The sequence below is a fragment of the Halichoerus grypus genome, chromosome 13 (assembly GCF_964656455.1).
Source record: "Halichoerus grypus chromosome 13, mHalGry1.hap1.1, whole genome shotgun sequence".
In the NCBI taxonomy this organism is placed as follows: Eukaryota; Metazoa; Chordata; class Mammalia; order Carnivora; family Phocidae; genus Halichoerus; species Halichoerus grypus.
The window spans coordinates 39,506,555-39,527,939 of record NC_135724.1 but is presented as its reverse complement, the minus strand read 5'-3'; the positions used below and the strand labels follow the sequence as shown (position 1 = coordinate 39,527,939).

At 40.9% G+C, this 21,385-nt stretch overlaps 1 protein-coding gene across 1 annotated transcript; it reads left to right on the top strand.

The window, feature by feature from the left end:
- The first annotated feature begins 373 nt into the window (after positions 1-373).
- Positions 374-19,945, top strand: MEP1B (meprin A subunit beta). The gene is made up of 15 exons (XM_036090970.2): positions 374-436; positions 2,208-2,226; positions 3,122-3,166; positions 3,251-3,294; positions 4,955-5,030; positions 7,851-7,968; positions 8,928-9,106; positions 9,707-9,925; positions 10,541-10,693; positions 12,007-12,222; positions 13,502-13,945; positions 15,457-15,636; positions 16,840-16,966; positions 17,577-17,781; positions 19,931-19,945. The coding sequence occupies exons 1-15, from the start codon at positions 374-376 to the stop codon at positions 19,943-19,945; spliced, it is 2,103 nt and encodes a 700-aa protein (XP_035946863.1).
- The last annotated feature ends 1,440 nt before the right edge of the window (positions 19,946-21,385 follow it).

The window sequence follows — 21,385 nt, the reverse complement described above, 5'->3', positions numbered from 1 at the left end:
AAAAAATGTTACTGTTTGAAAAATTGAGATGAAAAATTAATTTGATATTTTCTTTTTCTCGAGTGGTCGTTAATAATCCCGGGGGCAAGTATGTATATATTAGAGAACTTATTTCATTAACAGGATTCAGCCAGGCACTTGGATACTGAATGTTGACATGGAAAAAAAAAAAAAAAAAGCCAACCAACTACTCTGCAGAGCTGTGTTCGGGATACTGGACTTTAACTCTTTGATTATAGGTACTACCACCACGGTGAGCTGACCTGCAAGATGGATCATTGAGATCAAAGGCTAGAAGTTATGATGTTTACCTTTTAAAGAGTAAATGCTATTCTGACTTTCATAGTTTGCGGTTCCAACTGGAAGTGATAACATGGATTCATGGTATCTGCCTTGGTTTCTGTTCTCTGCCATTCTCCTCGTGGTTCCTGGCTTGGTAAGGAAACAATGTTTGGAAAATGATTAGAAAAATTGGGGGCCGATTGCCTGTTTGTCCATTTCTTGTTTTTTAGGAATTTCAAAACATTAATGAAAGGAGTGTTTCTTTGGGGGCCAGCAAGGGACAGGCAGGGTCATAGGGAGTGAGAAAAAGCCCCCCAGGGGGAAAGAGTCGGGGACATTGACATAAAGTTATATATTTCTCTCAGTTTCATTTTTGTGTAGCAAGTTTTCTTTTGATAACATGGAAAATGCGAAATGTGACAGCCATTCCATTTTTACTGCTGAGTGAAATGCATTTTGCTGTTATCGTGACATGAGACACGAGTGGAGTGAATGATGAATGTCACTGGCAAAGCAAACGCTTACAGTTTTGTAGCATGGGGTTTCTCTTCTGCTTCTTTGTCCATTTCGACCAATCTTGCTACAGTGACAGGTAGTTTGTACCACAGACCAGCTCAGGGTTTTAAATGAAGTTTCAAATGCCTTGGGGAGAGGGGGCGGACTTTAGTTGGGATTTAAAAATAAGTGATTATATTGAGTTGATATTCTGTAAATGGGATCTACAGCATTGAGAACAAGAGACACCATTTAAGACACATTAAAATTGCAGTTATGCACCAATGCTTTTCCATTGGGTGCCTTGGTATTCCTCTGTGTGAGACAAATAGGGCACTTGTTAACGTCAAAAAGAAGGGTAAACTATCCAATCAGTTCATTCCCACTGCTGCCAAACAGTCCATAGGCTTCTGGTATTTGTCTATGTAAGCCATATTAACCAGTTTTACAGACAGTCTGAGTTTCAGGAGGGTGAGCTGACTTACTCTGAGTTGGTGGAACCAGGAATATGACCCACACCTACTGTCTGCCAGGCCCATGAGCTTTTTCACTAGACTCCACTAAGACATTTCTCAGGTTTACTTACGTTTTTCTATTGTGCGGGTATTCTGGGTTTTTCATGTGATCACTTGTAGAACCTATTTTCAGAAGGTTGCTATATTTTTTAAAGTTTTTTTTTTTAATTGCAAAGTATACCCATTGAATTTTTTTTACCTTAAACATTTGGTATTGTCTTTGAAAGCAGAGTGTTGAGAAAAATGTGAAAAAAAACATGATTAATGAGGTCTTCGATAAAATTTCCTTAGAAGGGATTGTAATAAATTACAATAATGTTTCAACGATGAGGATAAATTATTAGGTTTTTCAAACATTGCTCCCTGAATCCTTTAGAGAATCATGTTTAAGGTGAATGTTTATCTGAGGGCTGGAGTCTTATGTTCTGCCTTCTTTTCAATCTGTGAAATTGGTTTCTTGTTTCTTTCACCTTCAAATTCATATAACAGCCAGTTTCATTTTTTTTATATGAAATAAGAAGACCCTTTGGTCAGAAAGTTATTATAGACTCCAAATTAGCTGTCTTGGATATAAGCCAGAAAGTAATACATAATATTAATAAAAAAAACACACAATTTTGGGCGCCTGGGTGGCTCAGTCGGTTAAGCAGCTGCCTTCGGCTCAGGTCATGATCCCAGGGTCCTGGGATCGAGCCCCGCATCCAGCTCCCTGCTCATCTGAGAGCCTGCTTCTCCCTCTCTCTCCACCTGCCACTCTGCCTACTAGGGCTCTCTATCTCTCTGTCAAATAAATAAATAAAATCTAAAAAACAAACAAACAAACCCACAAATTACTAGATATAAATTGGAACCAAGAAGATCATTATGTCATGGGCGTCATAATAATGCCTTTTTTTTTATGTGTTTGTTTTTCAGCCAACTCAAGAAAACTTTGGTGAGTCTATTTTGAGTTTTTGCTCCAAGTTATAGTAAAAGAAAGTTATGTGGATAATAGAACAACAAAACAGAAGAACTAAGGACACATTTAATGTGAAGCGCAATGCATAATTGCATAAGCATAATTTTATAATGCTTTGAACTTTAATCAAACACTGCCTTCTTTTGATTTATTGAGGAATGTTTTATTGTTCCTGTTCCAGGGTTCCACATACCAAGCAAAAAAATAAATGGTGATATAGGAAAGTCTAAACACAGTGACTAACACAAGACATCCCATCAATGCTTGCTATTATTACTTTTGCTATTTTGTATAAACTCAGATAGACCTGATGTCCATCCTATTCTGTTGTACACTTAGAGATTTGGCTATATAATCCACTCCTTTGTAACTTAAAAGAGTAATTCAAATTTAAATTAGGAATTTTGCTTCAGAGTTCCAAGGTATGTTACTAGCAAGGGATATATTGGGCAGATTGGACTGGTTTGACCAAATTTAAACATTTACTTCCTATTTAATCTAATCATCTAGTCTAGTCTTTAAAATTAAGTTTAATATTATATAGAGTGACCAATTTCTTATTCCTGAAGTCATCTGGCATTCAAGGTACATGGTTAAGATAAGAGCATATATGCAAAAGCCCCATAGCCCCAAGCCTGGCTCATGAGAGGTTCTCAGTCAATCAACCAATCAATCAATCAATCAATGTATATTGAATCAGAACCTGTTCTCCATCAGTCAATCAGTCAATCAGTGTACATTGAATCAGAACCGAGTAGTCACTTACTGAGGCAAAAGAACCTTACTTACTTTTAATTTAGTAATTGATGAAGATTGTCTTCTTTCATAAACATAATGTTCAATGTGGTTTTCTTTGTTCCTTTAGTTAAAGATGTAGATGGTGGACTCGATCAAGATATATTTGATATCAATGAAGGTTTGTGGATTTTTTTTTACATTTTTTATTAAGTGGAGAGTTCGAATCCAGTTTGCTAACATGAATTTTTATCTTCCCTCTTAGATTTGGGACTGGATCTTTTTGAGGGGGACATCAGACTTGATGGGGTGAGTTGAAACAAAGCAAGGAAGAATCTTCTGTTAATTACTGCAAACCAAAATACAGAATATCTGAGTATGATTGGGCAACATGGGCTTTGTTAAGCCCAACTATCTCTAAGGGTACCGAGTCCTGGTGACAGATTTATTCAATGAATACATTATACTCTGAGAGACTCCCATAATAGTGCCTTCATCAGCCATTCCTCAGATTTCTGTGTGGTCAATGCCACCATCACCCACCATGTATGCCTTGGTCTTATTGATCTGATGGATTTTCATTATTGGAACAATATGATGTTTTCATTTTTAAATAGAAACCTCACTGATTTAATCTAGTTGAAGCAAAATTAAAATGAATTTGTAAACGTCAATGAATCGGGCTTTTTACCATAAAAGATAGATTTTGTGACTTCTATCCTGACAGCTAAAGATAGTGTCGCCAAGTAAAGATCCTCCCAAATCTATGCATGAAGAGTACATGGCGCACAGATGAACATAGGTACCTTACAGATAGTTTAAGTCAAACCTCCACTGGGAATTTCAACTCAAGAAGCAGAGCTGCAGTATCCAATGGTTGGTCTTGGGCTCTTCTATCTGTACTCTCCTTCTTGATCTCACCTTGTGACAGGGTTTGACATGTCATCTCTATGCTGATGACTCCAAATGTGTGGCTCTCATTCATTCCTTCTGCTGCACTCCAGACTGGTCTATCCAGGTGCCAATTTGTCAGTTCCGTTTTTGTGTCTATGAGGAACCTCAAATGTAAGGTGTCCTAAACTGAACTCAGATTTTTCATGCAAACTGCTCCTCCCAGATCTTCCCTCTTAGCAAAGTCATCCCCCTACTCCCCTGAATGAGTAAAAACTCCAGGAGTCACCTTTGCTTCTGCCCTTTCTCTCACCCCAGCATCTGATCCATTAGCAAGTTCTGCCATTCCTGTCTGCAACGCATGCCCCAAATAACCCACTTTTCTCCTACTTTGTCTTTCTATTTCAAATATTGCTCCCCTATAATCTTTTCCACCCTGTCCCCACCTCCCATCCCCCCCCCCCACAGCAAAGTGGTCTTTTAAACAGGCAATGGCACCATTTCACTTCCCGGCTTGAAACTCTTCAGCAGGGTGGCTCAGTCGGTTAAGCATCTGCCTTTGGCTCAGGTCATGATCCCGGGGTCCTGGGATCGAGTCCTGCATCGGGCTCCCTACTCAGCGGGGAGACTGCTTCTTCCTCTCCCTCTGCTCCCCTGCTCCTGCTCTCTCTCTCTATCTCAAATAAAGAGATAAAATCTTTAAAAAAAAAACAACAACAACAAAACTCTTCAACAACTTCCTACTGCATGTAGAATAATATCCAAATTTACCCACAGCCTTCAAGACCTGCATAATTTAACTCCTGCCTATCTGTCCTTCCATCTCCCCCACTTCTCTCTTATCATCTCTTTTTTCTCCTAATTCATGAGGCTACTGGCCTCAAAACAGATTAGAACATACCAAGTGTTATTCCCACCTCAGAACCAGAGCAACCCTCCACTACCATTAAATGTATCCTGCATAAACTTACTTATTTTCTTGCATTTTAAATTTCATTTATTTCTTGATTAACTATTCATTGTTTCCCAAGTTTTTGCCTGATTCATCAAATTAACCCTTCACATTTATTTTTGACAGGCACAAGATAGAAATTCTATCGTTGGAGAATACAGATGGCCTCATACCATTCCATATGTTCTAGAAGATAGCTTGGGTTAGTATATACCTTGGAGTATGTGTAACTGATGTATGTTCCTGACAGAATATAATCACAGTATTTTCTTTCTTTGTTTCTTTGTTTCTTTCTTCTCCTTCCTTCCTTCCTCCCTCCCTCCCTCTCCCTCTCTCTCTCTCTCTCTTTCTTTCTTTCTTTCTTTCAAGATTTTATCCATTCATTTGACAGAGAGAGAGAGAGCACAAGCAGGGGGAATGGCAGGCTGAGGGAGAGAGAGAAGCAGGCTCCCCACTGAGCAGGGAGCCCGATGTGGGGCTTGATCCCAAGACCCTGGGATCATGACCTGAGCTGAAAACAGATGCCCAACTGACTGAGCCACCCAGGTGCCCTATAATCACAATATTTTCAAGGGTGAGCTCGCATGGTCTTTAAGGGTTTGTTGCTTTATGGGCCCATGAACATTTACTTATAAAAATAAGCAAAATGAATAATGAAAAGAACCTAAATGATTTTGTCTGAAATAGTTGCTGAATTCTGACCAAGAAAGGGATTAATGCAACCAACATTTATGGAGAGCCTACTCTGTATTGGGTGCTGGGGACATAAAAGTCAGGGAATTAGTCTTTATTTGAAAGTAGTGGTTTCTTATATGTTCAGATTTTACATACAAGGTAAAAACATGAAACAAAAAAAATATTTTAGGACCTGGCCTAAATCCATTAGCAATTCTGCCATTTCTGTCTGCAATGCGTGCCCCAAATAACCCATTTTTCTCCTTATTTGTCTTTCTATTTCAAATATTGCTCCCCTATAATCTTTTCCACCCTGTCCCCACCTCCCATCCCCCCCACAGCCAAGTGATCTTTTAAACAGGCAATGACACCATTTCACTTCCCGGCTTGAAACTCCTCAGCAGGGTGGCTCAGTCGGTTAAGCATCTGCCTTTGGCTCAGGTCATGATCCCGGGGTCCTGGGATCGAGTCCCGCATTGGGTTCCCTACTCAGCGGGGAGACTGAGTTTACCAAATAAAATGTTTACCAACATTTTATTTTACCAAGTCAGGAACTTACCCAACTACAAGAACCCACTATCTTTATCATCATCTTTTCATAAAATAAAGAAAATTTCAATAGTAAAAAGTCAGAAGAATCCAATCCAAAATTAAGGACAGCTTTTCTATAGAAGAAATTTAATTGTAATGGAAAACTGTAAACATGGTCCTCATTTTATTTATGGTGCCAGTTACCAGAATCACTTTGGGAACCGTCTTTTGGGAAACTTTTCTTAAAGTTCATACATTTCAGTGGAGATTCAGATATGCCAAGAGTTAATTATAATAGAATGGAATAAACATTTTGCTTAGTGATAAGTTCAAAAGCTATGGGGGCACGTTGGAGGGGCATTGAACTCAACCTAGATATAAAGGCATATGCAACAGGAAGCAGCTGACACTGCAGCAGGGCGGCCATGAAAATTATGCAAGTTATACACAATACATCAGTGCCTGGGTCGGGGGTAAAGGGGGACTGAAATCAAGTTTGCATTTTGTTCATCAAGACGCATTTGTTACTTTGCATGAAGTGCTATTTATCTACCTGCCAAATCAACACTTGCTGCATCTGCCCAGACGAGGTGCTTCTTTGTAATCTGCAGAAAGGCATTGTGTGGGCAGTACCCCCTCTGATGGCAAGGGAAGGGTGCTCTAGGCAGATGAGTTACTATGTGCAGAGGCATGAGGAAAGGAGAAAACCCTTAACTGGAATTTAGATTGGAGGTGGGGAGTTAATGAGGTTGAACAGGTAGGCAGGATCTGGATTGGAAAGGCTTGAGTGTTTCCCACGTTAAAGAACTTGGTGTGCCTACTGATGGTGATGTGGGACCTCCGACGGTTTTAACGTGGATGTGAGATTGTGATCCTGCTAGTTGCAGTGTAGAAGATGTATCATTAGTGAGGCAAAAAGAAAGTAAGGAGATTAATGAGGAGATGATAGAAGAAATTCTGTCAGACGCTTAACCAACTGAGCCAGCCAGGCGCCCCTGAAGCAATGGTTCTTAAGCCTAATTTGGGCCCTGAACTCACTTGAGAAGCTCACGAACAGTCTCCCCAGGAAACACACTTTGCGGATATAGATATAGACGGACACAGATATAGATGATAGATGATATAGATACAGAACAGATATAGATGATATAAATACAGATGTAGATACTTCACATACAAACATATTCAGGGTGGTGCCTGGGTGGCTCAGTTGGTTAAGCGACTGCCTTCGGCTCAGGTCATGATCCTGGAGTCCCGGGATCGAGTCCCACATCGGGCTCCCTGCTCAGCAGGGAGTCTGCTTCTCCCTCTGACCCTCCTCCCTCTCATGCTCTCTGTCTCTCATTGTCTCTCTCGCAAATAAATAAAATCTTAAAAAAAAAAAAAAAAACAAACATATTCAGGGACTCTCCCATCTCAAGGTCCTCAAATTAAAAGCTCTGCTGTGGGGCTTTAAATACATACTATACCTTCTCAGATGAAGCCTGTGACAGTGAGTGTTCACTTTGGCTGCCTGTGATCCAAGGTGTATGTTCTCTGAGGTAAGGAAATGTCTTTTTTGTTGTTCTGTAATGTACTCTTTAAAGGTTCCAGAGAAATAAAAATGGGGCAAAATCAGGGATTTGAAGAATAATCAAATCTTGTATACGATACATACTTAATTTGTACAGAATACTAAATTTGGTAAAGATAAAACGCTACACATTCACGAAGGGACTGACTCATAAATAATATATTGCATAGCCTGTTTCCATGGTGAATCGTTCAATGGTGATCATTTTAATAAGTGTATTTTTTGTTGGTTTTCTTCCATCAGAAATGAACGCAAAGGGAGTTATCCTTAATGCATTTGAACGTTATCGCCTAAAATCATGCATTGACTTCAAGCCTTGGGCTGGAGAAGCTAACTATATATCAGTGTTTAAGGGCAGCGGGTAAGGTGGAGAATTTGTCTTCTAGGGGTTCAAATGAGAACGTTGCAGCTGTGACCTGTTCCAGCAATTGTCCTAGGCCCTGACCTTGAGGTGGGTGGGGGGCTTCCTCAGCCATTTGCTGGAGAGTAAAAGACAAACAGCATTTAGTGTCTCTAGCTATAAATATAATATATATTTTTTAAAGATTTTATTTATTTATTTGACAGAGAGAGAGAGAGACAGCGAGAGAGGGAACACAAGCAGGGGCAGAGGGAGAGGGAGAAGCAGGCTCCCCGCGGAGCAGGGAGCCCGATGAGGGGCTTTATCCCAGGACCCTGGGATCATGACCTGAGCCGAAGGCAGACACTTAATGACTGAGCCACCCAGGCGCCCCTAAAAATAATATTTTCATGCATGCAACCATATTAAGACCAGGAGGGTGGGATTGCGTGCCATCCATCCCACAACTCAGGGAACTTCAGTCGTTTGTAGCTGACATCCTCCTTCTTTCCCTCTTCCGGTAAAACACGTGTGTAGGTGCGTGCGTGTATGTGTGCACGTATGTGTATCTCAATTTATTTTAACCTAACTACACTTACTACTTGAGTTAAACTGACAGTGTTATTTGCCCAGAGCTCAGCAATTCTGCGTGCTTGCTATACCTATAAAAACCTTATTAGCAGTCATCCACATACCAAAGACAATGTGAAAAACTTAGAAATTTCCAGGAAAAAATCAGGACTAGGTTGATTGGGGGATGACTTGCTCCTATGTAATAGTTGATGCCAGGGCCAGATCTCCAAATATCATCTGGTCTGTAAGGTTTCTCATAGCTTGTCAGGGTTAAGAGAGAAATGCGATGTCCTGATTATAAGAGTGAAGGATCTAGGTGGGTAACTGAGTGGACTGGGCCCTGGGGATTTTACTCTGAGCCATCATCAGAACACCCTCTCCCCCTGTCCTGTGAACTCTCCTGTAAGTTGCTGGTCTTCAGTGGGAAACAGGCACGTGGGGAAGCAACAACTCTCCATCGGGCAAAACTGCGACAGAATAGCAACGGTCCAACACGAGTTCCTCCACGCACTGGGATTCTGGCATGAGCAGTCACGTTCTGACCGGGATGATTATGTCAGCATAATGTGGGACAGAGTTATGTCAGGTACATTTCTTTTGTTTTCTTACAGTCTTTTTTCTGTTAAAAACTGAATTTCTAAGCATGTGCCATCTCTTGCCAACTCTTAATAATGGAAAAACTGATGTCTTGATGTTTTACTTCTGTAAGCTTTAGAGACCAGATCCACCTCACTATTTCCACAAAATCATCCCATTTCAAGTGGCCATCCATTGCCCGTTAGTGTGATCCTAAGCAACTAGGTATCCTCTCTAAAGGTATTTGCGTACCGTATAACTTACACACATATTCCAGTAACCATGAAATCCCCGGCTACGTCTTTTCCTTCTGATGACTCCTGTCTGTGCTATCATTCCCAGGTGCTTCCCCACCACGCCTCTCAAAGGCCTCTTACCTCCATCTCCATCTATTGTGGGTGCCCCCACCCTCCCGTCAGCACCTGCCAGTGATCCTGACTGTCCCGACACCACCTTTGAGACACAGACATCTACCTTTCTATTAGCTGTTCTTAGAGCCTTACACTAAATGTTAATGTCCAACCTTGGGCAGTAATGGAAACTTAGAAGAAGGTAAGCTAAGTGTTGTGAGCATCAAGTAATTAAAGATCTTTTCAAATTTATCATTTAGGCAGAGAGCACAATTTTAACACCTACAATGACCAAGAATCAGACTCCTTGAATGTTCCCTATGATTACACCTCTGTAATGCACTACAGTAAGACTGCTTTCCAGAATGGAACAGAGCCAACAATTGTCACAAGAATCTCAGACTTCATGGATGTGATCGGCCAACGAATGGATTTCAGTGACTCAGATCTCTTAAAGTTGAATCGACTATATAACTGCAGTATGTGGCAGGTTCTTTGAAATGCCTTCTGTGTCTCTCTGCCGTGTAGGAAAAATTACGTGCTGTACCATTTTGCTGAGCATTGCTGGCTTTTCTGAAATGATGGTTTGATAGTTGTTTGATAATTATGATTTTATAGTAGAAGTTTGATATTAAGCAAAACAACAACAACATAAGAGCACCCAAATCCCAATCCACAGCTTAGAAGCCACATTTTTCTTCTCAGAAGATCTGGCCTTCAGATCTAAACACAAATTGGGGCCTATAGTAACATGCCCCATGTCAATGTTTTGAATGAAGAGCCGTCATACAAATGGGATCAAATAATCTGTGTTGCAGTTTAATAATCTGGGTAACTAGAGGAGTGTAGACTCAGGTTCCTATACATTAGATGATTAAAGAAAAATGTTTTGGGGCAGACAGCTTATTCAGATACACAGAGTTGATCAATCCCTTGGTTTTGCAGATATCGAGAAGTCTTCAACCCCCAGAATCAGCAAGGTGTCCCCTTTAATGCCATCCTGGTATTCCTAGTACTTCCGTGACGAACTCGGTTTTTATTACTTGGATTATCATGTCGGAGGAGTGGCAATAATTGTCATTTTACTTTTGTAGCCACTTCCCTGAGCTTTATGGACTCATGCAGTTTTGAACTGGAAAATGTGTGTGGTATGATTCAAAGTTCAGATGATAATGCTGACTGGCAATGGGTGTCCCAGGTTCCCAGAGGGCCCGAGAGCGATCATTCCAGCATGGGCCAGTGCAAAGGTAACAGGAGTGAGATACTTCTGGATTTTACACTTGGTGACCCCAGCATTTTCCTTTGCTATGAAAGACTGGGATTTTATCCCTAATTTCTATCTGAATTATTAATGATAACCCATTCGGTTGCTACTAAGGATACAGTTCTATGCCTTATAAGGACATGGCTCATTTCTTTGCTTTTCCTCTTTACTTTTCTCTTCTTTCTATAAGTCAGAGCTGGGCTCTGTGAAGCCTCTCCCTGTCTGTGCCCACAGCAGGAGGGGACTGTACCTCCTGGAAGGGCTCTTATGTCCAGGGTAGCGGGGTGGTTTTCTCAAAGCTCACGAGATACAAGGGACTTTCCAGTGAACAGCACAAGCCTGTAAATTAATCCGTTTCAGAATTTCAGTTGGTTGTGATTACACCTCCCTGTTATAAAAGTCCTGAAAATGAAGAGACAAAGTACAATTTATTTAATTTTATTCAGATGAGTATCCTTTTCCATCATAATTTTGTTTTAAATTAAACAATCATTTATTTGGCTACAAGTACTCCATTTTTATTTATTTGCTCATTCCTGGCAGCAAAGATGTACGACTAGACTTCAGAACTCAGGGTCATTGCATGACAGCTCAGCCAGTCCAGGCAGTGGTTGGGGTCCCTAACAGTGAAGAGTGCTTTTCCTTTTCTTTTTCTTTCTTGGAGGGCTGGGGGCAGGAAGGCAGATGTTAAGGGTACGGACTTGCAACGAGTAGTAAAGAAGCCCTGGAGATCTAATGCACCGTGCAGGGAATATAGACAGCAATATTATATTCTAATCACTAAACTTACTGAGAGACTAGAACTTAATTATTCCGACCACAAAAAAAGAAATGATAATTATGTGACATGTTAGAGGTTGCTGATTACTGCTACAGTGGCAATCATATTACAGTATATAAATGTATCGAATTAACATGTCGTACACCTTAAATTTACACAATGCTCTATGTCAAATATATGTCAATAAAAATACCCTTTTCTTTTAAAATGCAGATTTGGATAGTGGATAGTGGTCCTCCATAGGCCAGAAGGAAGGAGGAAGGAAAGGAGGGAGGGAGAAGATGAGAGAGAGAGAGAGAGAGGGAGAGAGACACGAGGCCAAGAAGGTGATACTTTTTTCTGAGTTTGAAAGCTATAGTAAGGAAAAGGTGGCCCAAGATCTCTTTTATCAACCGCCTGCTCGTGGAACTGTACTTAAATACCCAGCACAGTGCTCTGCCCGCAGTGGGTACTAAGTAGATGCATGCCTATATCTCGTATCTGCTTTGTCAATTCTGCTTTTGTTTTCTGAACAGGTTCTGGTTTCTTCATGCATTTCAACAGTAGCTCTGTAAGCGTGGGGGCCACGGCCCTGCTGGAAAGTCGAACATTATACCCTAAAAGAGGATTTCAGTGCTTGCAATTTTATTTATATAACACTGGAAGTGAAAACGACCAACTGAACATCTACACCAGGGAGTATCCTGCAGACAATGTGGTTGGTACTTTAACGCTTGTGGAGGAAATAAAAGGTACAGTATCAACATTCTTATTGTCTCAGTTCAGAGTGAAGCAATCTTAACTCTAAGTCTGTGGCACTGAGGAGGTCAGTTCTTGGCAGGTAATAAAAATACATAGGAGGAGGGGCACCTGGATGGCTCGCCTGGGTGGCTCAGTCGTTAAGCGTCTGCCTTCGGCTCAGGTCATGATCCCAGGGTCCTGGGATCAAGTCCCACATTGGGCTCCCTGCTCGGCAGGAAGCCCGCTTCTCCCTCTCCCTCTCCCACTCCCCCTGCTTGTGTTCCTGCTCTCACTATCTCTCTGTCAAACAAATAAATAAAATCTTTAAAAAAAAAAAAAAAGAAGAAACGTGCTTAGGAGTCCAGAATTTAAACGGATGGTGCTGATCTGATCTTAATGTAGTGGAAGTGCTCATGAAAGATTTTTGTTCAGTCCAGAGTCTACCCGTAGATAATAGTATTTTCTGTAATTTGGATATTTCTAAGTTATTTTCACATAATTGTGTTTCACAGTAAGTGCCAATATATTCAAGTTTTAAGTCATTGTATTAACTACTAGTTCGACATGAATTCCTGAGCTGGTCTCTACCTGGGGGATTCTGAAATTTTTAAAATGTATTGCTGCTTCTTATTTGGGTGTGTGATATAAGAAAATAAGACAAGATAGCATAGTCTGTGCTGCTAGTTAGGGGTAGGAGGTGATAGTGAAAGGGGAAGTGTGGAATGGGGAGGAAGATGATGGTATCAAATATTAACATATTTATAACATTGAGTCACTAGTAAATGATCTAAGGAGTAAATGGTAAATGTGGGCTTTCTGGGGTTCGGCAGATTCTTGTTTAATACTACCAAAACGTTGATGGAAAATTTTGCATGTGAAGGAAGTATTTCAATCAAACTATAAATGAGGCTTTGGCTGAACCTCACAGGAATCCGGGGTACAAGTGTAGATGTTGGGTTTAGCTAACATAGAATGGGAGGTAACTCATATATAGGGCATGGAGTACTCCTAAGTTAGGTGTGGTTGTTTGGTCAGCCTTCGCTGGGAAAGGGTGACCTATCTGAGAAACAAGTAGATAAGCATCCAGATATTCCAGAGAGCAGTTTGACACCACAGAACTCCCTTGAAGGGAATGGGCCTGTGCTGGAGAGGTAAGAAGATCCTACTGCAGACCTGTGGGCATCAATAGCTCTAGGATGATCATTTGGCCTATGAAGGTTAAAAACTCTAATGTTGATTTGCACATGATTCTCAGTCCTTTGCTTTGGAATAATAATGTCTCTTTTGCAGAGATACCCATTGGAAGCTGGCAACTTTACCATGTAACATTGAAAATGACCAAGAAATTCAGAGTGGTGTTTGGAGGGGTCAGAGGCGCTGGTGCATCATTGGGTGGCCTGTCTATTGATGACATCAATCTTTCAGAAACACAGTGCCCTCATCATATCTGGCATATAACGAATTTCACACAGTTAATTGGCAGCCCAAGTGGAACTCTCTATAGCCCTCCATTTTATTCTCCTAAAGGTTATGCCTTTCAGATTCACTTGAGTCTAAGCCATTCGACTAATGCAGGAATATATTTCCACTTGATCTCTGGAGCCAATGATGATCAATTGCAATGGCCATGTCCTTGGCAACAAGCCACGATGACACTCTTGGATCAAAATCCTGACATTCGACAACGTATGTCCAACCAGCGGAGTGTAACTACAGACCCACTTATGACCACTGGTTTGTGACTCATTTTCTTTATTGTTAATACATGATCATTGCTCTAGGAGGGATGGATGATTTGGGAATGAGAGACTGCATGGTCAGGTACCTAGGGAGTATTGAGCCCCAAATTTTAGGAACAGAAGATATTGAGGGGAAGGGCTTCAGCAGTTGTGGGTAGAGTCCCCCAGGCAGGACACTGTCAGGATGTGAGTTGGGAATGTCTCTGAAAAATAGAGAAGATACTGATGTTATTCTTGGCAACTGACCATACCTGAATTCCCAGTTGTTCAAGGAGTGTTGGTTTTAGAGTCTGGCATGCCTGGGTTCTAATCCAAAGTTTGCTTCTCATTAGCTATGTGATACTGAGCAAATAGTCTTTTGGAGCCCCAGTGTCCTCAGCCATAAGACTGAGGCAGTAATAATAAGCACCCCCTTGCCACCAGGGCTGTCAAGCACAATTCAGCTCTTGTAGAAGGGGATGGTTCCTGATGAGAAGGAAGACGTTGAGCGGGTGCTCTGGAGTGTTGGGAAGGCTCTGAGAAGGGACTATAACTTCTTATTAAAGAGTTCTGGAGGACTTGCCAATGGTGACATCATTCCCCATCTTCCCAGTCTCAAAAAGGAACAGCTCCTCCTCCCCCCAAAATGATCACATTTCTAATTTTAATAATCCTTTGCCCTCTGGGAACCTAATAAAAAGTGAAATTGTGGCAAGGTGAATATTATTGCCAAATTTGAATTCTATATTTGAAAAAAATGGACCTCAGTGACATAGGAAAAAAGAAACCACTAATCTGATAGGAAAAAAGAAATATTCACAAACAGGATTATAGGGACTTGATGTTCAGAATTTCTTCACTTTTTCCCCAAAACATATTTCCCTGAATGAGCCATTGAAAATGGCTCAAAGTTGGGTGGGTCATCACCTTCTCCCAGAAGCAGTACTTCTCACTGTCTTCTTTTCCTGAAGGATTTTGCTCTGGTAGGTGAGTAATTCAACTAATGAGATGAATTGTTCTATGTTAATATCAAAAACTCTCTCAGGGCGCCTGGCTGGCTCAGTCGGGAGAGCACGTGACTCTTGATCTCGGAGTCATGAGTTTGATTCCCCATGTTGTAGAGATTACTTAAAAAATAAAACTTAAAAAAAGTCTCAGAAACGTATTGATTTAACTTGGTTAAAAGGACTCTCTATGACTCAGGGCAGCTAAGGAATGATTTTAATGCGCAGGGGAGTTTCTATACTGGCCGGTCAGTATGGGTGTTATACCCCACCCGGGAAACTTTTGGTATGTGTCCACACCAATCCCAGAATGTGGTCTTCCTTGCTAGGCAATCTCATTTTCTTTAGAACAGTATAAATGAACAAGCTTCAGTGACTTGCCAGGGAACACATCACAGGTCAATGGCATCATTTAATTATTTTGAGCTCTATCCTAATTGTGTTTCACATTGCCTGTTCTTTCCTACCACCAAAAGCTATGATGATGCTAAACACAATCCATTTATATAAATTGCTTTTTCAGATAATGGAAGCTATTTTTGGGACAGACCTTCCAAAGTGGGAGAAGTGGCTTTTTTCCCTAATGGAACTCAGTTTAGAAGAGGTCAGGGCTCTGGAACCAGCGTCTTTATAACCCACAAGAGGCTGAAAAGCAGAGATTTTATAAAAGGAGATGATGTTTATATCCTACTGACAGTGGAAGGTATGTCAGTAAAAATAATTTTATATAAGCTATTTTTGTTGTTGTCGTGGCCATTGATTATTTACTGTGTTCTTCTGGGTTCCATTTTTAGGTATAGGAGCAAAGGGGCATGAGAGTGGGATTTTTTTTTTTTTTCGTATGAATCATTAACAATATGAAAATAACTTAAATAAAAACAATGACCATTCCTGGATAAAAAACTTAATTACCACCACATGGAGCCACGGAAAATTTAGGCCAGAAATCTTTAGAAACAAGAGAAAGTATAGCTATCATACCCTAGAATTACACTCTGGGGTTCCAGAAATAGAAATATTACACAGCACATGAAATTAAACTGGAAATGAACTGTCTTTATTGTGTTTTTCAAATATATATACATATATACATATACATATGAGCATACAAGGATGCATATATATTTTTTCTGTATCCTATGTAAGCGCACACACATATGTTTTGTCAGTGGTAGCATTAATCTATTGCCTTTTAAAATTTCTTACCCATGGCACCTAATAAATACATTTTCCAGGAATACTGCTGGTTTCCATGTTTTATGTGGCACCATTTTAACTCATTTACTATTAAAGACCCACTTGCATCTCAGTAAATCAGCATCTTGTTTGTGATGAAAGGTGGTGCAATTAAAAACCATGAAATTTTTATGTCAGTGTCAATTAGAGTAAATCTAGATGATACTTCTTGGAAAAAATTATTCAAGAATAACTGTGTCGAGGGAAAAATCATCTTCTGTAGCAGAGAAAAAGTCACAGGTTCATCAATTCAGTTCAACCCCGTTTGGAGGACAAGCAACAGAAAGCACTGCAAAGAATAGAGCCCTGGTTGTTCAGGGGACCTGGTGGCTTGTGTCAGATATCCCCCAGTTTGCTCCCCTCTAGCAAGAGACCTGTGACCTTGGGCAAACCCCTCAACTGCCTTGCATTGCTGTGCTTTGGTCTCCGCGTCTGTCCCTCGAGAGTGGGTTATAAGGGCTTGGGCCCCTTGTAGCTCAGGCAAGCCCAGGCTCAGGCTCAGGTAAGCATGTGGTTCAGCTGACAGCCCCACAGCTTCAGTTTGCATCTAGATTTCGATTTTAATTATTTCACTGCCTGTGAAACCTAAGCATCTATTTTGAAACTTAAAGATCAAATGCTGTTAAAGTCAAACTGATTTCCATCCATACTCTCCCTCTGCCCTCCTTAGACATATCCCACCTTAATTCTACACCAGTTCAGCCAACCCCAACCTCTACCATGAAGGACCTTTGCACGAACTTTACATGTGAGAACGATGGCATCTGCATTGTCCAAAATGGGAAAGCCGAGTGCAGGTAAGGGGTCACTTGGATGAGATCTCCCCATTCTCTTGTTAGAAAGTTTATCCTTTCCACATTGTAGGGTTAAACACTGACATCTTACATGAATGGTCAGTTGGTTCTCATCTCATAGCCATTCATGGGGTATTTACTTTTTGCTCTCCATTTAGGACTTTGGATAGCTACAAGAACAGTAAAATTATTTATGAAGAAATAGTACATTATATTGTAATTGCCTGAAAAAGTCCTTATGAGTTATATGTCTTATGAAGTCCTCACAACAGTCTGGTGTGGTGAAGTGGAACTGTCCCCATTTTCTAGATAGACATAGTTCTCAGACATTCTGGGATGAGCTTGGCCAAGGGGTACAGGGGGGAGGTGGAGGGACAGAGACATGAGAACTAAATTTTCTCCATTATCTGCACCACCTTCCTTTCCCACCTTGGGGCCACTGTTTTGAGTACCAGATGAATAGTAATTCCATTTCTTTTCCATTGGCCTTGCCTGGCCTCCTCTGGTTGAGTTCCATATGTCAATGACCAGAACGTTGACCCACACCTTCAATGGTGAAGATTTTCAGACCGAAATATCAACTTGTAACTCTGGGTCACATTCTGATGTGCAGGTGTCAGTCAGGGGAAGACTGGTGGTACATGGGGGAGAGGTGTGAGAAGAGAGGCTCTACCCGGGACACCATTGTCATCGCTGCATCTTCCACCGTTGCCATGTTTGCCCTGATGCTGATAGTCACCCTCATCAGTGTCTATTGTACCAGGAAGAAATATCGTAGAAGGATAAGTTCAAATACGGCAGCTATGACTCTGGAAAATGTAAGTTGAGTCTCATATTTGGTAATTCAAAACTTATTGATGAAATCATATGAAGAAGAATTAGGACTTTCTTATATACTTAAAAAAGAATCTCTTTATTTTCTATGCTGGATAACAGGTTTGAAACCATGAGTTCCTGTTACCTTCACAATAGGTCAACAGTTCTTAAATTGGAGCCCATGAGGGCTTTTGGGAAGGAGTTCATATCCTTCTGGAATTGTATGCAAAACTGTGTATGGTTGTATCTTTTTTCTAGGGTGAGGGTCTGTGACCCTTCTGAAAGACAAAACTGATTTTGCCTCTAAGTCCCAACCTTCCTGGTAGAGGGGACAGGTGAACTGTAAGCATTTTTGCTCTGAAGGTCTTTTGGGTGGGGGTTGAGCTCAGGCTTGTAGGAAGGGGGTGCCGGCCTGTTTGAGGCTTTTCCATTTCCAATCCATCTGGCTCCATGTGCAGTAACTAACACTCAGGCAAGACTTTCAAGTAGAGGGTTTAAAGTCTTGCCTCAGAGGGTCTCTGAAATGGCAATAGACTCTTGAAACTACCCTGTTTCAGATTGGCTTCCCCGGAGAGAGTGTTCCTGGGAGCATGGAGAACGGAGTAAGGGAAGCTGGACAGGGCAGAGGGTGAAGGTACACGGAACATGGGGATGGGGTTGAGCAGAGGCCTAGGCCCTGCTACGGAGCTGGGGTAGTGTCCTGAATTTAGGCAAGGGGCCAAGCCAATGTACTCCCCACATCAATAGCCATTGGATTGGGGTTGCCCCCTGGGAGGAAGTGGACAATTGGGGGAGGCAGGGCCCCTTGTGGCAAGGGCATGTCCTGCACGAAAGCCTTCCTTTTGAAGGGCAGGACTAAGCAGTAGCCCCAGCACCCACTACATATGCAGTAGTAGAGTACACAGACTCCTAGTCTCACACACAAGAGAGTGCAAGGAAAATGGCGTCAAGTCTGAACATTGTTTGAAAGTGAAGCTATAAAATTCTTCCAGTTCTATTTCATTCAAAATAGAGTCTCTGAAAATTACTGGCAAAACTAAAGAAAAAAATGTGCCCAATGAGGGTATCTCTGAAACTAGTAATACCGCAATTAGCTAAATCAAGAGCATATTTTCTGAAGAAAAATGGCTATTCAAGACATACTATATTTTACAGTTATGATTTTTTGAAGTGGACAAACTGGTACTGAGACACTAAATTTGTTCGTGAAGTTAGTCAAAAGATGGACAATGATAATGAACAGAAAGCAAATAGTTTTATTCCCATACACTGCTGTCACATTTCCTCAACAACAGGAAGTGTTTACAGCTAATCATAAAGCAATGGCTCAGTTACTTCCCAAGCTTATTAGAAAAGTACTTAAAACGTATACAGGTGTTTTGTTGTGGTTTAAAAAACAAACAAGTATTTCCGGCTTACTTTATGACTCAAAATAAAAGGGACAGATCGGCCAGTGACCTTGTAGGCCAACCTGATGAAAGCTGTACCTGCAGGCATGGTGCCCTGGGCCAGGAGGGATGCACTTGAGGTTTGGAGTAGTGGTTAGGGAAGAGAGGACACATTAACTAGTAGAAAGGACTGCCAGTTATTCTTCTGGAAATTGGAAAATATAGGCGTTATTAAAAGGGCTGACTTATGAAGCAAATATTGGAAGGAGTTAAAGAAAATGATAAAGAGAAGAGAGAGAAAGAAGGAAGTTAAATCAAGAAAGGGGAGAATTATCAAAGTATCAGGGACACGGTAGGGCCGTTAAGTAAACACACACACACACACACACACACATACACACCCCTAAGCACCATATTCCCAAGAGCAAGAAATCAACTTACATTTTCCCCAATCTAGACATTTCTACAGTTAATTCACTGATAACGGAACCTCCAGATCTAGTTTAGGTCTTCAATCAGAATGCTCTTCTTTCTGAGGCTACAGTGTGTGTTCGTCCTAGTGGTTTAGCATCTGAAATCCGCTAGCCGGACGGGCCAGTGCATCTTCCCGGAGACCCGGCTGGGGGAGTCCACCAGCTGGGAGGGATGCCAGGAGCCTGGTGATGGCACTTCATTTAAAAATGAGACTGCTTCACTGTGATTCATTGAAATGACAGTTTTTAAATTTAGAAATTAAATCATCAATTGTTCTTTCCCCTTTTAGCAGCATGCATTTTGAAGATTAACTCAACAATATGGCCAGCAAATGAAATGAAAAAGGATTCTTCATCATGGATTTCACCTAGAATCCATTCCAACTGCCTTGTTCTTCTATAAATGGATCTTCTCTGTAAATAGCTGGATATACTACAAATCATTATTTTTGGTGAACATCTAATTGGTGAAATGTTTGTGTTTTTGTTTTTAAAGGAGGGGAAGCAATTCTGAATCCCAGAGAATTGTAATATTGTCTCTATGAAGGAGCACAGTAACTAGAGATAGCTTTCCAAATTACTGATCCTTCCCTTGGGGGGCCAACGACAGCGGCCTCACAAGTGATTGCCGGGGCACCCACTGGAAACACCCAGTGGGAATGATCTACATGCCATCTCAGCATTTGTGTGTGGTCCCGTCCCAGTGTAGGGAGGGGTGGTAGGACAGCTCCCTCTCTCTCTGGGAACAAGTGCTTCTCAGGCCAAAGCTGGCCACTCTCTTGTTTTCTTCCACAGACTCTTCAGAAAGTGAGCTGGGTTTAGAATTTGTTTGAACGTGTACCTGCGATTGACCAGAAAACTTTTAACTCCCAGAACAGTGGTTCTCCAACTTCTCAGTCTCAGGAGTGATCGAGGGCCCCAAAGAGCTTTTGCTTATGAATATCACATTTATCAGTACTTAACGTTATTAGAAATTCAAGCCAGGAAAATGTAAAACTATGTATTTCTTAATCATTAATAAATAATAAACCCAATGTTTACATGTTAGTGTAAATAATACTTTTATGAAAAAATAACTCTTTTTCCAAACAAGAAAATTTAGCAAAAGGAGGGGTAGTGTTTTACACTTTTTTGCAAATCTCTAATGTCTGGCTTAATAGAGAACCATTGAATTCTCACATATGTGTCCACGTTCGGTCTGTTGTGATATGTTATTTTCATTGAAGGACACAAAGCAAATCTAGCCTCACACAGATATGTAATTGTGGATATTCTTTTTGAATAGTTTGTTGAAAGTTGACAAATGGTAATTTCTTAAATGTTAGCAACAACTAGAACCTGAGACAGTAGAGACAAGGATCTCTTGTGCTCCGGCTAGTATTAGCCACTGGCCTGGCTTGTATTTTGAATGGATCATCTATGCACGATTTTGTAATATTGTGTATTGTACTCCGTCTAGTATTATCCACTGGCCTGGCTTGTATTTTGAATGGATCATCTATGCACGATTTTGTAATATTGTGTATTGTACTCCGTCTAGTATTATCCACTGGCCTGGCTTGTATTTTGAATGGATCATCTATGCATGATTTTGTAATACTGTGTATTGATCATGCAGAAAATACTTTACTGGTTCATTGAGTTATGAAGTGCTTACAGTTTGTGGCACATTTCATTATACAGTATCAAAACATGACATTAGTTAATATCACTACTGATCTTATAAAAAAAAAGTCTTTAAGTCT

Coding starts and splice junctions, on each gene's coding strand:
- MEP1B (XM_036090970.2), top strand. CDS start 374: ATGGATTCATGGTATCTGCCTTGGTTTCTGTTCTCTGCCATTCTCCTC. Junction 5,031..7,850: donor TGTTCTAGAAGATAGCTTGG/GTTAGTATATAC, acceptor TTCTTCCATCAG/AAATGAACGCAAAGGGAGTT. Junction 13,946..15,456: donor AGACCCACTTATGACCACTG/GTTTGTGACTCA, acceptor TTGCTTTTTCAG/ATAATGGAAGCTATTTTTGG.